This window comes from Heterodontus francisci, chromosome 22 (genome assembly GCF_036365525.1).
Source record: "Heterodontus francisci isolate sHetFra1 chromosome 22, sHetFra1.hap1, whole genome shotgun sequence".
Taxonomy (NCBI): domain Eukaryota; kingdom Metazoa; phylum Chordata; class Chondrichthyes; order Heterodontiformes; family Heterodontidae; genus Heterodontus; species Heterodontus francisci.
The window spans coordinates 37,304,200-37,324,236 of NC_090392.1; the positions used below are offsets into that span (position 1 = coordinate 37,304,200).

The following is a 20,037-nucleotide window of genomic DNA, read 5'->3' on the forward strand; positions in this document are numbered from 1 at the left end:
ACATACTCTATTTGTCACCAGAATAAAGCACACCAACCAGGTTTTTTAATAAACAACAAAACTATCAGTTTATTATAAACCAAGTCTTAACCAATACTGAAGTAAATATATAAGTAAATTGAAATATTAAAGCCCCTTAATTTTATCCTAGCCCTCACGTACACACTGATATACACAACAGGTTAACTGGGAAAAAAAGTTTTCGGTTTAGAGCTGTTACAAAGAAGTAGAAGGAATAAAAAAAAAACTTAGACTGAAAAGCAGATACAAAAGTCCTTTGTTTTGGCAAAGTGTCCCAAAGGCGAATAGTTGGCTGCCACTAGAAATCTTTCCAGGCGATGAACAGTGGCTTTGGGTAGACGTTCAAAGAGGTTGAAATACCGAAGGCTTCACATCAGTCTTACAGCAGGTGTGCAGCAACAAAGGTTTCGGTTCTCACACATTGGATGCAAAGTTCTTTTGAAGATGCAAGGTTTATTTATTTATTTAGAGATACAGCACTGAAACAGGCCCTTCGGCCCACCGAGTCTGTGCCGACCATCAACCACCCATTTATACTAATCCTACACTAATCCCATGTTCCTACCACATCCCCACCTGTCCATATATTCCCCTACCACCTATCTATACTAGGGGCAATTTATAATGGCCAATTTACCTATCAACCTGCAAGTCTTTGGCTGTGGGAGGAAACCGGAGCACCCGGAGGAAACCCACACAGACACAGGGAGAACTTGCAAACTCCACACAGGCAGTACCCAGAATTGGGCCTGGGTCGCTGGAGTTGTGAGGCTGCGGTGCTAACCACTGCGCCACTGTGCTGCCCATGCAAACATTCAGAAATTCTTCAAAATACAGAAGGCAACAGTACAATTTCACGCAGGCTTTTGCTTTTCAAGAGCAAGGATTCTTGGAAGAGAGGTAAGGATTTTCTTCTGATCTTCTGGCAGGTCAATATGCAGATCTCCAACTGCCTCTTTTGGTCCAAAAACCAGATGGCTTTTAATGGTTCAAAATGAAACTAAACTTTTTCCAGGCAAGTCCCAGGATAATCATAAATTCTGTCTTGTCACAACACAAAATAGCTCTTAAGTCAAACCCCCAGCTGTGTTTACTTCAAATCACATGCTTTCCAGTAAAAACTTGTTTACTGGTCAACCTTTTTATTGACCTTCCTTGAAAACCCCCCCACAAAGTTCAGCAATCTCCAGATGATTTAATGTCCATGAAATCGTTATCAGATCTTAAAAATATAGATCCTCAATTTTTAACAGAAAATGGAAATTCTCGTAACAGTGTGTTAATGCTTTGCTTTGTTACTGGATAAGTCTTGTTTTATAAAAACTGATAATTTTGTTGTTTATTAAAGAAACCTGGTTGGTGGTGTTTTATTCAGGGATAAAGAGTAGAGTGTATGATTGACCGTATCGGTAACTGGGTAAACATTTAAATATATGTTGTGACCTGTGGAGAAGTGGATCTAGAAAAAACAGCGCACTCCTCCTACCTCAATTGTAACCAACTCAATTTTAAGTCTGCAAGGCTGTAGAGTACCCAATCGAGCTTGTCTTGTTTACTGGAACACTGCAGCAGACAAGGACAGAATTGTGGGCATCAGAGCAGGGTGGTGTATTGAAATGGCAAGCAACCGGAAACTCGGGATCATGCTTTCGGACTGAGCAAAGATATTTTGTAAAGTGGTCACCCAATCTATGTTTGGTCTCCCCACTGTAGAGGTGACAACATTGTGAGCAGCAAATACAGTATACTAAATTGAAGGAAGTACAAGTAAGTCGCTGCTTCACCCGGAAGGAGTGTTTGCGGCCTTGGATGGTGAGGAGAGAGGAGGTAAAAGGTCAGGTATTACACCTCCTGCGATTGCATGGGAAGCTGCCATGGGAAGAGAATGAGGTGTCACGGCTGATGGAGGAGTGGATCAGGGTGTCACGGAGGGAACAATCCCTTTGGAATGCTGACAAGGGAGGGGAAGAGAAGATGTGTTTTGTGGTGGCATCACACTGGAGGTGGCAGAAATGGCGGAGGATGATCCTTTGGATGTGGAGGCTGGTGGGTGGAAAATGAGGACAAGAGGAACCCTGCCACAGTTCTGGGAGGGAGAGGAAGGGAGTCATAGAGTTATACAGCACAGAAACAGGCCCTTCGGCCCATTGTGTCTGTGCCGGCCATCAAGCACCTATCTATTCTAATCCCATTTTCCAGTACTTGGCCCATAGCCTTGTATGCTATGACGTTTCAAGTGCTCATCTAAATAAATGTTGTGAGGGTTCCTGCCTCTACCACCCTTCAGACAGTGTGTTCCAGATTCCAACCACCCTCTGGGTGAAAAAACTTTTCCTCAAATCCCCTCTAAACCTTCTGCCCCTTATCTTAAATCTATGCCCCCAGGTTATTGACACCTCCGCTAAGGGAAAAAGTTTCTTACTATCTACCCTATCAATGCCCCTCATAATTTTGTATACCTCAATCAGGTTCCCCCTCAGCCTTCTCTGCTCTAAGGGAAAAAACCCTAGCCTATCCAGGCTCTCTTCGTAGCTGAAATGCTCCAGCCCAGGCAACATCCTGATGAATCTTCTCTGCACCCTCTCCAGTGCAATCACATCCTTCCTATAGTGTGGTGCCCAGAACTGTACACAGTACTCCAGCTGTGGCCGAACTAGCATTTTATACAGCTCCATCATAAACTTCCAGCTCTTATATTGTATGCCTCGGCTAATAAAGGCAAGTATGCCTTCCGAACCACCTTATCTACCTGTGTTGCTGCCTTCAGTGATGTATGGACAAGTACACCAAGGTCCCTCTACTTCCTAGGGTCCTACCATCCTTGCCTTGTTAGTCCTCACAAAATGCATCACCTCACACTTCTCAGGATTAAATTCCATTTGCCACTGCTCCGCCCATCTTACCAGCCCATCTATATCGTCCTGTAATCTAAGGCTTTCCTCTTCACTATTTACAACACCACCAATTTTCATGTCATCTGCGAACTTACTGATCATACCCCCTATATTCACGTCTAAATCATTTATGTACACTACATGAGGGTGAGGGCAAAAGTGCGGAAAATGGGTCGGACATGGTTGAGGGCCCTGCCAACAACAGTGCGGGGAATCCCTGGTTAAGAAAAAAGGAAGACATGTCAGAAGTGCTGTTGTGGAAGATTGCAACATCAGAAGAGATGCATCGGAGATGGGGAAACTGGGAGAATGGAATGGACTTCTTGCAGTAAACAGGGTGTGAGGAAGTATAATAATAGTGGACAGTCTATATGCAGAGATGGAGACAGAGAAGTCAAAGAAGGGAAGGGAAATGTTGGGGATAAACCATGTAAAGGTGAGAGAAGGGTGGAAATTGGAAGCAAAGTTGAAGTTTTCCAGTTCAGGGCGAGAGCAGGAAGTGGCAACAATACAGTCATCAATGTACCAGAAAAAGAGATGAGGGAGGGGGCCTGAGTAGGACTGGAACAAGGAATGTTCGACATATCTCACAAAAAGACAGGCATAACTAGGACCCATACAGGTACCCATAGTAACTTTTATTTGAAGGAAGTGGTGGAGTTGAAGGAGAAGTTGTTCAATGTAAGAACAAGTTCAGCCAGACGGAGGAGGATGGTGGTGGATGGGGATTGGTTGGGCCTCTGTTCAAGGAAGAAGCAGAGAGCCCTCAGACCGTCCTGGTGAGGGATGGAGGTGTAGTGAGATTGGATGTCCATAGTGAAGAGGAGGCAGTTAGGGCCAGGAAACTAGAAATTGTCGAAATGACGTAAGGCGTCAGAAAAGTCATGATGTAGGTGGGAAGAGACTGGACCGGGGAGAAAAGATAGGATCAAGATAGGAAGAAATAAGTTCAATGGAGCAGGAACAGGCTGAAATGATGGTGTTGTGCTTAATACACGCTTACTCTTAAAGAATCCACGGAATCCGATTGGTAAAAGGTATATCAATATTTTATTCACACACTAAATCATCAACTACAAGCTCTCACTACTTGCACAGTATACTACCATCAAGGCAAGAGGTGATCAGTTTCGGACTTAGATTAGATTAGATTAGAGATACAGCACTGAAACAGGCCCTTCGGCCCACCGAGTCTGTGCCGAACATCAACCACCCATTTATACTAATCCTACACTAATCCCATATTCCTACCAAACATCCCCACCTGTCCCTATATTTCCCTACCACCTACCTATACTAGTGACAATTTATAATGGCCAATTTACCTATCAACCTGCAAGTCTTTTGGCTTGTGGGAGGAAACCGGAGCACCCGGAGAAAACCCACGCAGACACAGGGAGAACTTGCAAACTCCACACAGGCAGTACCCGGAATCGAACCCGGGTCCCTGGAGCTGTGAGGCTGCGGTGCTAACCACTGCGCCACTGTGCCGCCCCTTGCGGCTGCTCTTCTGTTCTCTGAGCCCTTGGCTCGGGGATATCTTCTCAATTGTTCTTCCCCAGGTTCTCGTGCCTTCCCCAGTTTCAGTCAGGGGTTAAATCTTGTTTCCAAGACCCTCCTCTCTTACTTACTCATAGGGGTCTGGTATAATGGCATAATGATAATTCCTTATTTGGCTCAGTGAGAACTTGGTTCATTTCTTCACAGTTTCCCATTGTCATTTTCTTTGGCCTCCTTATCTCGAGAGACAATGGGTAAGCGCCTGGAGGTGGTCAGTGGTTTGTGGAGCAGAGCCTGGAGTGGCTATAATGGCCAATTCTAGAGTGACAGGCTCTTCCACAGGTGCTGCAGAAAAATGTGTTTGTCGTGGCTGTTACACAGTTGGCTCTCCCCTTGCGCCTCTGTCTTTTTTCCTGCCAACTGCTAAGTCTCTTCAACTCGCCACACTTTAGCCCCGCCTTTATGGCTGCCCGCCAGCTCTGGCGAACGCTGGCAACTGACTCCCACGACTTGTGATCAATGTCACAGGACTTCATGTCGTGTTTGCAGACGTCTTTAAAGCAGAGACATGGACGGCTGGTGGGTCTGATACCAGTGGCGAGCTCGCTGTACAATGTGTCTTTGGGGATCCTGCCATCTGCCATGCCGCTCACATGGCCAAGCCATCTCAAGCGCCGCTGACTCAGTAGTGTGTATAAGCTGGGGATGTTGGCCTCCTCGAGGACTTCTGTGTTGGAGATACGGTCCTGCCACCTGATGCCAAGGATTCTCCGGAGACAGTGAAGATGGAATGAATTGAGACGTCGCTCTTGGCTGACATACGTTGTCCAGGCCTCGCTGCCATAGAGCAAGGTACTGAGGATACAGGCTTGATACACTCGGACTTTTGTGTTCCGTGTCAGTACGCCATTTTCCCACACTCTCTTGGCCAGTCTGGACATAGCAGTGGAAGCCTTTCCCATGCACTTGTTGATTTCTGCATCTAGAGACAGGTTACTGGTGATAGTTGAGCCCAGGTAGGTAAACTCTTGAACCACTTCCAGAGCGTGGTCGCCAATATTGATAGATGGAGCATTTCTGATGTCCTGCCCCATGATGTTCGTTTTCTTGAGGCTGATGGTTAGGCCAAATTCATTGCAGGCAACCGCAAACCTGTCGATGAGACTCTGCAGACACTCTTCAGTGTGAGATGTTAAAGCAGCATCGTCAGCAAAGAGGAGTTCCCTGATGAGGACTTTCCGTACTTTGGACTTCGCTCTTAGACGGGAAAGGTTGAACAACCTGCCCCCTGATCTTGTGTGGAGGAAAATTCCTTCTTCAGAGGACTTGAACGCATGTGAAAGCAGCAGGGAGAAGAAAATCCCAAAAAGTGTGGGTGCTACTGTGAGTCTAATCGTATCTCGTGTCCATAGCAACACCTTTATCTGGTACATACAAGGACAGTGTCTGGGATCATCAGGATGTCTTTTCTATACCATCTATAATTCCTCATTTCTACCCAGCCCCACTATGCTTTAACACACTGTTCATTGTTGTGTGACTTGCCCCTTTGTTTCAACAAAGTTCATATGTGTTTTTACTATATGTGTTTTTACTGGGTCTACAATGGGTCTACCAGGACAGTCCTGTTTGTGAATTTTGCAAAGTGATGGAAGTCGGCTGTCCAGGATTGCAGGACTATGAGGTGGGAAGCTGTAGAGGGAAGATCTCCAGAGGAGATGAGGTCAGTGACAGTCCTGGAGAAGTGGCTTGATGCAGGGTGAGGGAGGAAGACCAATGGGGAATCAATGAGGAAAGACCACTGTGAAAGGTCCCCCCACCACGGTGAACTGAGGGGCTGGATCCATGGAAACCCCTCGGGCTGTATCCAGAAAATATGCGTTTGCTGCAAAATGTACATGGCATATAAAATGAAATGGAAGGGTTGTGAGGCAACTCACTCCTGTATTGAAGAAAACTGATCTCCTTTGCACTCTGTATTGTCGACTTGGTGCTGTTTTGAACTGTTTTGTAATGTATTTTTTACAGATTTTTATGAATAAAGTATATTTTGGGGGAAAAAAAAGGAAGAACCATAGAAATGTTATGGAACAGAAAGCAGCCATTCAGCACATCGTGTCTGCATCAGCTGAAACAACTAGTCACCCATTCTAATTCTACCTTCCAGCCCCTGGTCTGTAGCCTTGCAGGTTATAGAACTTCAGGTGCATGTCAAGTTACTTTTTAAATGAGCTGAAGATTTCTGCCTCCACCACTGATCTAGGCCACGAATTCCAGACACCCACTACCCTATGAGTGAAAATGTTTTTCCTCATGTCCCCTCTAATCCTTCTACCAATCACTTTAAATATGTGCCTCTCCACTAGGAGAAACAGGTCCTTCCTGTCTACTCTATCTAGGACCCTCATAATTGTGTACATCTCAATTAAGTCACCTCTCAGCATCCTCTGATCGAAGGAAATCATAGGTAGTCTATTCAATCTTTTGTCACGGCTGCAATTTTCAAGCCCTGGCAACATTCTTGTAAATCTCCTCTGTACTCTCTCCAGAGCAATTATGTCCATCCTGTAATGTGGTGACAAGAACTGTATGCAATGCTCAGCTGTAGCCTAGCCAGCATTTTATACAGTTCCAGCATTACGTCCCTGCTTTTGTATTTTATTCCTCGGCCAATAAAGGAAAGCATTCCATATGCCTTCTTCAACACTATCTACTTGTCCTGCCATCTTCAGGTACCTGCAGACATGCACTTCAACGTCTCTCACTTCCTCTACACCTCTCAATGTTCTCCTGTTTATTGTGTATTTCCTCGCTTTGTTTGCCCTCCCAAGTGCAACACCTCACACTTCGGATTGAATTCCATTTGCCACTTTTCTGCCCACTCAACCAAACCATTGATATCATTCTGAAGTCTCCAGCTATCCTCTTCACTATCAACTACACGGCCAATTTTTGTGTCATCTGCAAATTTCCCTATCATGCCTCCCACATTCATGTCCAAATCATTAATACATACCACAAACAGCAAGGGACCCAACACTGAGCCCTGTGGAATGCCACTGGAAAGCTCTTTCCATCTGCAAAAACATCCATTGACCATTACCTTTTGTTTCCTGAATTGGCATTCAGCCTCTGCAAGGTAGAGGTCAGTACGTCAGACAACAACAGCACCACCCATGTCAGCAGGTTTGATCACAATGTCAGGGTTAGACCTGAGAGACGAGTGCAACAAATTCAGTGGGAGACAGGTTAGAGTGAGTGAGGGGAACGGAGAAATTAAGACAGCTGATTTTTCACTGACAGTTCTCAATGAAAAGAACAAGTCCGGGTAAAAGGCCAGAGGGAGTGGTCCAGGTGGCGGGAGAGTACTGGAGGCAGGTGAATGGGTCTGCTAGTTGGGAGGAGGACTCCTGGTCAAAGAAGGTGAGCCCATAGGTGAAGGCGATGGAAGAAGAGCTCAACGTTGTGCCAAGGGCGAAATTCATTAAGGTGGGGACGTAAGGGGATAAAACTGAATCCTTTGCTAAGTACAGATCATTCAGTGTTGGAGATGGGAAGGTCAGATAGTATTGTGCATGCACGGTAAGCGGTCAGATTAGAATGGATGGGGTCAGAGAGAAGGAATGGGGTCAGAGGGAAGTGATGGGGAGAAGGATCTGGAGGGGCATTAGTCCCCATGTGCTGCTGGAGCTTGCATTCCTTAACAGCTGAAAGGAACAAAGTTTTTGTTAATGCGTCAGATAAGACAAAGGATGAAATGAAACTGCGGAGCAGGACAGCTTTGAGATAAGGTGAGTTGGTGCTTCTGGAGAGGTCGGAATTGCACGTGGCGGTGCATGGCACTGAGTATGGATCTCAGGATGCAGTGAGAACAGCAGTCCGGGGAACGTTGTATGTCTCAGAAATACCTGTAATCCTGGGTGGATTCAAAACATGAAGGCTGCAACTTCAGTTGGAATCCACATGGAATAAGTCAGAGCCGGAGACAGTCGCTGAGGAAGATGTTGCTGTAAAAATGAGTTTTGGCAGAAACCTTATCGAACACCAGGAGGGAAATGGAAAGTAATGAAGGTGTGCAAGGTATAACAAATGGATTTACTGTCGACAAGAAGAGCAGGACCTCTTCAAGATAGGCATTCCTGGAAGAGAAGTGGCAATGAATTAAACACTAAAATAACAGCAAAATACTGCATTGCTGGGAATCTGAAATAAATCCAGTAAATAGATTAGATTAGGTTAGAGATACAGCACTGAAACAGGCCCTTCGGCCCACCGAGTCTGTGCCGAACATCGACCACCCATTTATACTAATCCCATATTCCTACCAAACATCCCCTATATTTCCCTACCACCTACCTATACTAGTGACAATCTATAACGGCCAATTTACCTATCAACCTGCAAGTCTTTTGGCTTGTGGGAGGAAACCGGAGCACCCGGAGAAAACCCACGCAGACACAGGGAGAACTTGCAAACTCCACACAGGCAATACCCGGAATCGAACCCGGGTCCCTGGAGCTGTGAGGCTGCGGTGCTAACCACTGCGCCACTGTGATACTCAGCAGTTTCTCTCTCCTCACCACTCATTCCAGGTGAAGCAGCAATTTGCTTGTACTTCTTTCAATTTACTATACTGTATTTGCTGCTCACAATGCAGTCACCTCTACATTGGGGTGATCAAACACAGATTAGGTGACCACTTTGTGGAACACCTCCACTCAGTCTGCAAGCATAACCCTGAGCTTCCTGTTGCTTGCCATTTCAACTCACCACTCTGCTGTCACACCCACATTTCTGTCCTTGGTCTGCTGCAATGTTCCAGTAAACATCAATGCAAGTTCGAGGAACATCATCTCATCTTCCAATTTGGCACTTCACAGCCTTCCAGACTCAATATTGAGTTCAACAATTTCAAAGCATGAGTGGCCTTTTTTCATATTTTTTTTAAACCATGTGCCTGCCCTAAACTTGGTTTTACATGTTTGTGCTTGGACAGAGCTGCTTATTATTGTATTATTAACACTCTCTCTGGACTAATGCTTTGTCTTTCATCACAACCATTAATACTCCCTTTGCCTTTGTCCCATGACATCTTTGTAAGATTTGATAAGATAGGGGTGTTTTATACCCACTTCGTAGGTAGGCACAAAGGCAGCACAAAGCTTGTTATGAATCAACTTTATTGAGATATTGGTGAGGACAAGTTTGTTAAATTTTCAGATAAACCATAGTCACAAATACATACAGTAATTAACAGTCTAACACATACTACCCATATGAGAGACTGGACACAGAGGTCACGACTCTTTCTCTTGCAGCTTTTGGTCTTCAAGTTCTCCTTGTCGGTCTCTCTCGTCTCTTGTTTGAGAATTCTTTGCCATACAGTATCAAAGACAGGACTTCTTTTCTCCTGGCAGCTTTCCAGTTAACCCTCCCCTCTCCCAATCAGTGATTAGTTTCACGTTAAAGAATGCCTTTCTCAACCAACCAAGGATCATTTTGTGACGGTTGCTAACCTTTTGATTTGAGCTAGTAGTACCCCTTTGTGTTGACTACTTTATCTCAATGCTTTTACATTTTGAGGATGCCTTTCTCACTACGAGACAAATCTACACAGAAGCTGTTTTCACTGTCTGCTCTCAAGGTCTCACCCGTTTGCTGCAAGTAAGCAGTTTAAAACTTGACAATCTCCCAGAATCCCTCTGCCTTGACATCTTGTCCATACTGTGCCCTATTTCCCAAGTTTTTCCACTTTTCCATACTACAAAGGAGGGTTCTAATAAAGCTAAATGTTAGTTTATAATGTCAATTATTAATTTATAATAGCTATATTTTAAGAATTAGTAATCTGGTTAGTAGCTTTTAGTAACCTAATAATCTTATAGTTTCCCAGCTGAGCGGGAAGATATCCTTATCGACCCCTCATGAATTATTTTACTATTTTCAAGAAAAGTTGAGAACTCTAAGCTTTGTGTCTTGCAACGCACTTGTCGCCTCAAATAGCAAAGCATGAAGAGTCCTACTACTAACACTATGGCCTGGGTTAGTATCATTAACACGGAGAGTCCGGAGCCATGGATGTTGGCCTCCATTATATACAGTCTCCCACCATTGGTGGTTGCCTTGTCGTTGTATTTCCTAAATTCTGCAGTCATTTCTTTTTATTTGTTCATGGGATGTGGGCGTCGCTGGTTCGGCTAGCATTTATTGCCCATCCCTAATTGCCCTGAGTGGCCATTTCAAAGGGCATTTTTTAAGCGTCAACCACATTGCTGTGGATCTGGAGTCACATATAGGCCAGACCAGGTAAGGATGCAGACTTCCTTCCCTAAAGGACATTAGTAAACCAGATGAGTTTTTACAACAATTGACAATGGTTTCATGGTCACACTGGACTAGCTTTTTAATTCCAGATTTATTAATTGAATTCAAATTTCACCATCTGCCGTGGTTGTCCCCAGAGCAGTAGCCTGGGCCTCTGGGCTACCAGTCGTGTGACAGTACCACTACGCCACCGCCACTGTATGCCCCTCCCCTTTCTGAACAACACTCAATATTTGGATTGTCCCATGTTAGATTTCTTTTGATTAAGAGGAATGGATATCTTGGTCCATAGTCCCGATCGACTCTACATTAAAAACCTCCCACTCATCTTCTACCCGTAGGCGGGGCAACCACAATACCACCGGAACTATGGCTTCTTTCCCATAATCCCTGTCTCCTTTAACCAAGTATGACAACCTATGCTGTCTGGCCCCTGAAGCATAATCATGGTCTGCCAGCCGTCCATTAAGTATACTATGATTTAGAAGAGGGGATGCAGTTATTCCCAATATCCTCAAGTCCAGTCACTATTTGATCTAGCATATAACTCCCATAAATGGAGCACACAATGGCCTTGGATATATTTGATATATAGTCAAAACCCCATAGTTTCTTTAGATCCTGGCTTTCTTGGGCGGATGTGTTTCCGTATCGTACAGTTGATCTTTGCCTCATGATTTCGACACAAGTTGTCTGGATGGTGTTGATGATTATCAGTCCTGGGATGAGTCTGGATGTCAGCTCCATGTTGATCTGTAAGCAGAAATTGTGAAGTATTTACTCTTTGACAGTTTTCAGCTGATTTATATGGTACCACCTTGTGCACCTTGAACCAGTTTTCCCTGGGAACTGAATCAAATATAATGAGGGCCTCAAGCAGTCCACAACTGGTATGGTCCTTGCCATTTAGGTTCAAAGAAATGCTCCTTTTTGCCATAATTTAGGACCATGACCATATCTCCCACTTGATAATCAAAGGGTCGCACCTTTTTGTCAAAGTATTTCTTAATTTGCTGCGTTGACTTTCCCAAGTAATTCATATGATTAGTGTGTTCTATTACCTGCTCCAGCCACTTAGAACTTGTAACAAAGCTCCTGCACGTGGCAATGTTAGGTATCCCAGAGTTCTCATCAGTCTCCCAGTCATCGCCTGATATGGAAACACGCCGGTTGTTTTATATGGAGTGGAGCAGATTGCCATCAAACATTGGCAACATGTTAGCCCATTAAATGGGGTGATCTGCACATAGCTTTTTTAACATGTTCGTCAGGGTCCTTTTGCCCCTCTCCATTACTCCCGAACACTGGTGATGGTGCGAGATGTGTAGTCTCTGTTTTATCCCCATTATTTTTGAAGGCGAGTCAAAACGTTCCCAGTAAAATGTGTTCCCTAATTGCTATCAACCTGTAATGGCACTCCCCACCTGCTGATTATCTCACTCAGTAATATTTTCACAGCTGTGATTGCAGTGTTAGAACAACAGGCAAAGGCCTCAATCCATTTGGAGAAATGGTCCACCTTGACCAGAGCACAAGTGTGATTTCCTGATGTCTTGCGCATGGGGCCAATGAAATCAATCTGTAAATGCATCCAGTGTCCCTCAGGCTTTTAGTAACCTAATAATTTTACATCTTTGTCATTTAACCTCACCTGTCCGATCACACACCTTCACTTTCGCTCTCTTCCCCCCCCCCACCCCCCCTTCACTTGCTTTAAACCTATTACACGTCTGACTTTTGTCAATTCTGATGAAAGTCACAGACCTGAAACTTTAACTCTGCTTGTCTCTCCACAGATGCTGCCAGAGCTGCTGAGTATTTCCAGCATTTCTGGTTTTATTTATATTAGAGACACTCCCTGACAAGTCTCCATTTCTCCTCCGTTTAGAGACGCTCTCTGCCCAGTCTCCATTTCCCCTCTATTTACAGACGCTCCCTGCCCAGTTCCCATTTTTCCTCCATTTACAGACGCTCCCTGCTTCTCCTGGATTTTGGGACAATTTCTGCTCTCGGCTTTTTGTTGAGATTCGGGCCAGAAGGAAGCGGTGGAAGCTACGGCTGCAAGTTACTCTTGTTATGATCGATTAGCGTGGCTTCTAGCTCCACACTCGGTATGTCTGCGGCCTGGATCCCGTGCTTTACTAACCCAGCTCTCTCTCACCTGCTCAAAATCGCGCTCTCTTCCTCAGCCCCTGCCGGCTGCGCATGCTCAGCTCATCCCTCCCGGCTGATTGACGGCAGCTCTGCACCAATAGGAAGAGCGGGGGACGGCCTGGAGGCCCTCACGAGACGTCGATCCTCCAACCAATCGGAGCGAGTGAGGGGCGGTCCGAGACCGTGCGCAGGCGCAACGCGGAATAGTGTTTGGAGCCGATGCAGTGCGTCATAGTGGTGGAGAAGGTCGTGCGTGAGTTGCATCTATTTCCTTTTTTCAGGGGATGTGGGCGTTGCTGACTAGGCCAGAGTTTATTGCGCATCTTTAATTACCCTTGGGAATGTCTTGATGAGCCATTGTAGTCCGTGTGGTGAAGGTACTCCTATAATGGTGTTAGGGAAGGAATAACGGGATTTTCACCCAGCTATGATGAGGGAACAGTGATATATGTCCAAGTTTACATCAACTTGTATTTATATAGCGCCTTTAATGTAATAAAATGTTCGAAGGCATTTCATAGGAGTGTTATTCAGCAAGTTGTGATAGTGAGGCACATGAGATAGGGCAATTGACCAAAAGCTTGGTCAAAGAAGTAGGTTGTAGAGTGTCTGAAATGAGGAAAGCATGGTAGAGGGGTTTAGGGAGTGATTTCCAAAGTTTACGGCTTTGGCAGCTGAAGCAACGGCCGCCAATGGAGAAGCAATGAAAATGGGGGATGCTCAAGATTAGAATTAGATGAGCTCTGCTATCTCAGATGGTTGTAGGGATGGAGATTATAGAGATAGTGAGGGGTGAGGGCATGGGGGGGATCTGAAAACAAGGATGAGAATTTTTAAATTGAGGTGCCGCTTAACTGGGAGTCTATGTAGGTCAGTGAGCGCAGTGGTGATGGGTGAACAGGACTTGGTTTTAGTAAGGACACAGGCAGCAGAGTTTTGGATGATTTCAAGTTTATGGAGGGTAGAATGTGGGAGGCTGGCAGGAGTGTGTTAGAATAGTCAAGTTCAGAAATAACAAGTGCATGAATGTAAGTTTCAGAGGCAGATGAGCTGAGACAGTGCTGAAGTTGGGTGATATTGCTGAGGTGGAAATAGACGGTCTGAGTGATGATGCCAATATGTAGTCGGAGGTTCATCTTGGGGTGAAAAATGACACCAAGGTTATAAACAGTCTCATTTAGCCTCAGACAGTTTCCAGAGAGAGGGGTAGAGTCAGTGGCTGGGGAGTGGAGTTTGGAGCAGGGACTGAAGACAATGGCTTCAAACTTCCCAGTATTTAATTGGAGGAAATTTCTCATCATCCAGTACTGGATTTCAGATAAGTCAGGATGGTGTGTGACTTGGAGATGAACTTGAAGGTGATAGTGTTCATGTACACCTGCTACCCTGGTCCTTCCAGGTGATAGAAGTTGAGGGTTTGGTGGGTTCATTAATGTTCTGGTTGAGTTGTAGATATATAAAATTTGCTCCCTGACCTTGCCAGCGCGCTCTCTCTCCTCCCACAGAGGGCAGAGTCTTGTGTAGGTTCAGACTGGGTGGCAGGTTCCCTTCCTTGAAGGACATTTGTGAACCAGTTGGGTTTTTAACGTCAATCCGGCAACTTTCATGGTCACATTTTTCCAGTGCCGGCCCTACAAATGACCAGATTCATTCAGCTCCATTTCACAACCTGCCTTTCTGTTTTTGTGAGTTCTCTCACACTCCCTTTTTTCTGTTTTAAATCAATTTCACAGGGTATTAGAAGGGGAGGATTTGCAATCGGGAAACTCAAAGCAAACATCAGGATCTGAAGGAGTTGTCTCCTATCTTAGGATTTTGAAAATGGAAGGAAAAAGCACTTTTCGCAGTGGGGAGAAACCATACTATTTCACCAATTCATCCACCCTACTGACACACCAGCGCGTTCACACTGGGGAGAGGCCGTTCATCTGCTCCGAGTGTGGGAAGGGATTCACTCAGTCATCCATCCTGCTGAATCATCAGCGAGTTCACACTGGGGAGAGGCCATTCATCTGCTCAGAGTGTGGGAAGGGATTCACTCATTCATCCATCCTGCTGAATCATCAGCGAGTTCACACTGGGGAGAGGCCGTTCACCTGCTCTGTGTGTGGGAAGGGATTCACTCGGTCATCCCACCTACTGACACATCAGCGAGTTCACACTGGGGAGAGGCCGTTCACTTGCTCATTGTGTGGGAAGAGATTCACTCGGTTATCCCACCTACTGACACACCAGCGAGTTCACACTGGGGAGAGATCTTTTAAATGTCCAGACTGTGGGAATTGTTATAAAAGTTCCCAGGAACTTATGTCCCATCAATTTGTTCACACTGACGAGAAACCTTTTAAATGTCCAGACTGTGGGAATTGCTATAAACGTTCCACTGAACTGATGACCCATCAGCATGTTCACACTGATGAGAGACCGTTCAGGTGCTCTTACTGCGGGACTGGGTTCAGGCGTTCAGGGCACCTCACTGTGCACCAGCGCACTCACACTGGAGAGAGGCCGTTCACCTGCTCAGAGTGTGGGAAGGGATTCACTCAGTCATCCCACCTGCTGACACACCGGCGAGTTCACACTGGAGAGAGGCCATTCACCTGCTCCGAGTGTGGGAAGGGATTCGCTCGGTCATCCCACCTGCTGACACACCAGCGTGTTCACACTGGAGAGAGACCGTTTAAATGTCCAGACTGTGGGAATTGCTATAAAAGTTCCACTGAACTAATGTCCCATCAACGTGTTCACACTGATGAGAAGCCGTTCAGGTGCTCTCACTGTGGGACTGGGTTCAGACGATCGTCTGAACTCACTGTACACTGGCGTAAACACACGGGGGAGAAACTGTTCACCTTCTCTGAGTGAGGGAAGGGATTCATTCAGTCATCCATCCTGCTGAAACAGCGAGTTTGCACTGGGGAGAGGCCATTCACTACTGAATATGGGAAGAGATTCATTCGGTCATTCCACCTGCTGAGACACCAGCAAGTTCCTGGTAACTTGATGGCTGGCACAGATACGATGGGCCGAATTACCTATTTCTGTGCTGTATAACTCTATGACTATAACTACAGTGGTTGGATTCTCCTGTTAATTCCATTCAGGTCTGAATTATGTGCATTGGGATTTGTTTCTGCTGATAAACTCCAGATAAAAGTCAAATAAGTCAGTTTTGTGTTAAACACACAGTGTGTGGAGTCTTTTTAATATCGCTAACACAAATGTTGAAGTGCTCTTCCTCTCTCCTGTCTCCTCTATCCTCACCTCCAACAAGTGCGAGGAGCTCAGGGACGTCTTTGTCACTAAGATTGAGACCATCCAATCAGCTGCCTCTGTTGCTTCCCTCCCTTCCTCTAGCCCACTGGGCCAAACTGCCTCTAAAGTTCCCCCTGCCAGAGCCCGGAACCCACATCTTTCTCAAGTTTCTCTCCTATCTCCCTTCTTGCCCTCTCCAAGCTCATCTTGTCCATGAGACCCCCTTCTCCCTCGAGCATATTCCCACTAAACTGCTGATCACCCAACTTCCCCATATTAGCTGATATTGTTAACGGTTCTCTCTCTCCAGGTACTGTCCCTCTTTTTTAAATCTATCAACACCCCCTCCTCAAAAAACAACCCTTGACCCCACAATCCTTGCAAACTAAAGTTTCATCTCCAAACTCCTTTTTCTCTCTCAAATCCTTGAACGTGCTGTCACCTCCCAAATCCATGCCCATCTTTCCCAGAACTCCATGTCTGAATCCCTCCAATCAGGTTTCTACCCCTGCCACAGTACAGAAATGGCTCTTATCAAAGTCACAAATGACATCCTATGTAACTGTGACAAAGGTAAACTCCCTCCTCATCCTCGAGCTATCTGCAGCCTCTGATACGGTTGGTCACATCATCCTCCTCCAAAGCCCCTCCATTGTTGTCCAGCTGGGTGGGACTGCACCGTCCTGGCTCCATTCTCATCTATCTAATCGTAGCCAGAGTATCACCTGCAATGGCTTCTCTTCCTGCTCCTGTACAGTTACCTCTGGTGTCCCCCGAAAATCTATCCTTGGCCCTCTCCTATTTTTCATCTATATGCTGCCCCTTAAAAGCATCCAACATCACAGCATTTTTTGTCACATGTACCCTAACTGATGTGCCCTGCCATAACTCCATTAGACTATCAACTACTTCCATTTTGCTGGCATCACTTTATTTAATATGGAGATTATTTCAAACAATATGAAAGATTTACTTTGACTTAAGCCTATTTAAACATACCTAATTTAAAACTTATCAAACTTAAAAACATAGTTCAATAAGTTCTTAGTTTAGCCCACTGCCCTCCCTTACAGAAATAAAGATAATAGTAAATACTGACCGAACTACCACTTATCTATTGCATTGTGATGTCACTTCTTGATTACTTTTATCGCTGAATATACTCTGTCACCATTCCGGTGTATGGGGTCCACCTTCTCAAGGGCAATTAGGGATGGGCAACAAATGCTGGCCTCGCCAGCGATGCCGACATCCCATGAAAGAATAAAATAAAAATTTTAAAACCCTAATTGGCTGAACTCTTATTGTGATACTGTTACCGCTAGTTCTAGACTCACCAGCCAGGGGAAACGTCTTCCCAGCATCTACTCTGTCCCTTAAGGCTTTTATAGGTTTCAATAGATCACCACAAATTCATCAGACCTGAAGGAATATAGTAACAGCAAAATACTGCGGATGCTGGAACTCTGAAATGAGAACAGAAAGTGCCGGAAATACTCAGCAGGTCTGGCAGCATCTGTGAAGAGAGAAGCGGAGTTAATGTTTCAGGTCTGTGACCCTTCATCAGAAGTGGCAAAAGTTGAGCAAATGAGGGGGGGAGAGGGAAGAAGAACAAGAAGGAAGGACTGTGATAGGAGGGAAGGAGGAGAGAATAAATGACAGGTGTCATGGAACAGAATGCAAATGGAATGCTAAATAGTTGTAGCGAAAGACAAAGCATGAGTGCAGAGAGTGTTAATGGCAGAACAATGAACAGCTCTGTACAAAAGCAAAAACATGAAAAATAAGTTTAAGACTAGCATATGATTAAAATGTATAAATAAATTAAAGTATATATATAATAAAATAAAAACAAACAAAAAATAATGGGGCTCATGGTCTGAAATTATTGAATTTAATAATGAGTCCAGAAGGCTGTAGAGATCTCCAACATACGGCCCACGGACTGACAAAGATATCCACCAGCCCACTAATGTACACTGTACCCGGGGCCATTCCTCATCCTCGCCAGTAGTCCGTGACTGGAGATGGAAATTTCCCATTTTCTTCTTGCAGACCAGCCTTTTTAAAGACATCACGCTTTCAATTTCTTAGTTGACAGCTGCTTAAGCAGGAACATACTTCCCAACCTGGAGAACAGATTCGGGGCTTTCCAGCGGGCTTTTTTAAAAAGTCGAAAAACCCCAAATCTGCCCGAAGTTGGAAAGTGCGTTCTGCTTCAGCAACTGTCAGCTGTGAAACTGACAGCGTGATGTTTTTAAACAAACTGACCAACCACAAAGCTGCTGTGCCAGGGGGAAGGGGGGGGGGGGGGGGAGAGAGAAACAGAGAGAGAGAGAGAGGGGGGGAACAAAGTGATAAAGAGAGGAGAGAAACGGGGGGAAGAGAGTGAGAGAGGGCGTGAACAAAGAGGGCGGACAGATAGAGGGGGACACGAGAGAAAGGGGGGAACACAGAGTGAGAATGACACGGGGGGGTTACAACACAGAGAGGGGGAACAAAGACAGACAGACAGAGATCAAGAACACTTCTGACAGATGGATATCTATCCGGAATACTCGGCATCGCTACAACAAATGCAGGCAGACATTGACTACTTGTGCAAGCAACAAAATGTCAGGTATCACACTAAATCATAGTGATGAGAAAGTAAGTCAATAAATTAATCTTCTCATTTAAATCTTCACAAAAATGCACATTTGTTGTTTTGATCAATAATAAGATAACTTTTATCTTTCCAGAATTGTCTCACCGGCCCCCCTATGTAAGACAAGTTGTAATGTGACCTCCCACTCGAGAAGGTTGGACAACCCTGCTGCAGTGTGCCAAATTGGAAGATGAGATGCTGCTCCTCAAGCTTGCATTGATGTTCACTGGAACACTGCAGCAGGCTGAGGATAGAAATGTGGGCATGGGAACAAGGTGGAGATTTAAACTGGCAAGCAACTGGAAGATCGGGTCATGCTTGCAAGCTGAGCAAAGGTGTTCTGCAAACGGTCACCCAATCTGCATTTGGTCTCCCCAGTGTAGGGGAAACCGCACTGTGAGCAGTGAATGCAATATACTAAATTGAAAGAAGTACAAGTAAATTGCCGCTTTACCTGGAAGGACTGTTTGGGGCCTTGGATGGTGAGGAGAGAGGAGGCAAAAGGGCAGGTATTACACCTGTTGCGACTGCATAGGAAGGAGAAAAGGGAAGAGGTGTCAGCGGTGATGGAGGAGTGAACCAGGGTGTCGCGGAGGAAATGGTCCCTTCGGAATGCTGACGGGAGGGGAGAAGTAGATGTGTTTGGTGGTGGCATCATGCTGCAGGTGGCGGAAATGGCGGAGGATGATCCTTTGGATGCGTAGGCTGGTAGGTGCAACGTGAGGATAAGGGGAACCCTGTCACTGTTCTGGGAGGGAGGGGAAGGGGTGAGGGCAGAGGTGCGGGAAATGGGCCGGACACGTTTGAGGGCCCTGTCAACCACAGTGCGGGGGAATCCTCGATTGAGGAAAAAGGAAGAGATATCGGGGCGCTGTTGTGGAAGGTAGCATCATCAGAACAGCCACTGTCACTGACCTCCTCTCCTCTGGAGATCTTCCCTCTACAGCTTCCCACTTCCTCGTCCCACAACCCCTAACAGTCCGCTTCTATCCCCTTCCTAAAATCCACAAACAGGACTGTCCTGGTAGACCCATCATTTCAGCCTGTGCCTGCTCCACTGAACTTATTCCTCCTATCTTGATTCTAATTTTTTCTTGCCTTGTTCAGTCTCTTCCCACCTACATCCATGACTCTTCTGATGCCCCACCTCATTTCGATAGTTTCCAGTTTCCTGGCCCTAACCGTCTCCTCTTCACTATGGACGTCCAATATGGCCCTGTGGGAGATGCAGTCAGTCACTGC

At 45.6% G+C, this 20,037-nt stretch overlaps 1 protein-coding gene and 1 long non-coding RNA gene across 2 annotated transcripts in view; one reads left to right on the forward strand and one right to left on the reverse strand.

Annotated features, from left to right (window-relative positions):
- LOC137381534 (zinc finger protein 721-like) overlaps positions 1-17,673 on the forward strand; it is a 45,383-nt gene extending 27,710 nt beyond the window's left edge. Inside the window, exons 13-20 of the mRNA XM_068054235.1 lie at positions 3,927-3,952; positions 5,979-6,138; positions 9,999-10,079; positions 11,081-11,146; positions 11,531-11,629; positions 12,536-12,554; positions 13,062-13,146; positions 14,627-17,673. Coding sequence (XP_067910336.1) covers positions 3,927-3,952; positions 5,979-6,138; positions 9,999-10,079; positions 11,081-11,146; positions 11,531-11,629; positions 12,536-12,554; positions 13,062-13,146; positions 14,627-15,758 — 1,668 coding nt within the window. The 3' untranslated portion in view covers positions 15,759-17,673. The remainder of the gene's footprint in view (positions 1-3,926; positions 3,953-5,978; positions 6,139-9,998; positions 10,080-11,080; positions 11,147-11,530; positions 11,630-12,535; positions 12,555-13,061; positions 13,147-14,626) is intronic.
- LOC137381324 (uncharacterized) lies at positions 9,579-12,975 on the reverse strand. The gene is made up of 2 exons (XR_010977143.1): positions 12,901-12,975; positions 9,579-11,492 (listed from the first exon to the last, which is right to left on the reverse strand). It is a non-coding gene; the product is annotated as an uncharacterized lncRNA (long non-coding RNA).
- Positions 17,674-20,037: the final 2,364 nt, after the last annotated feature.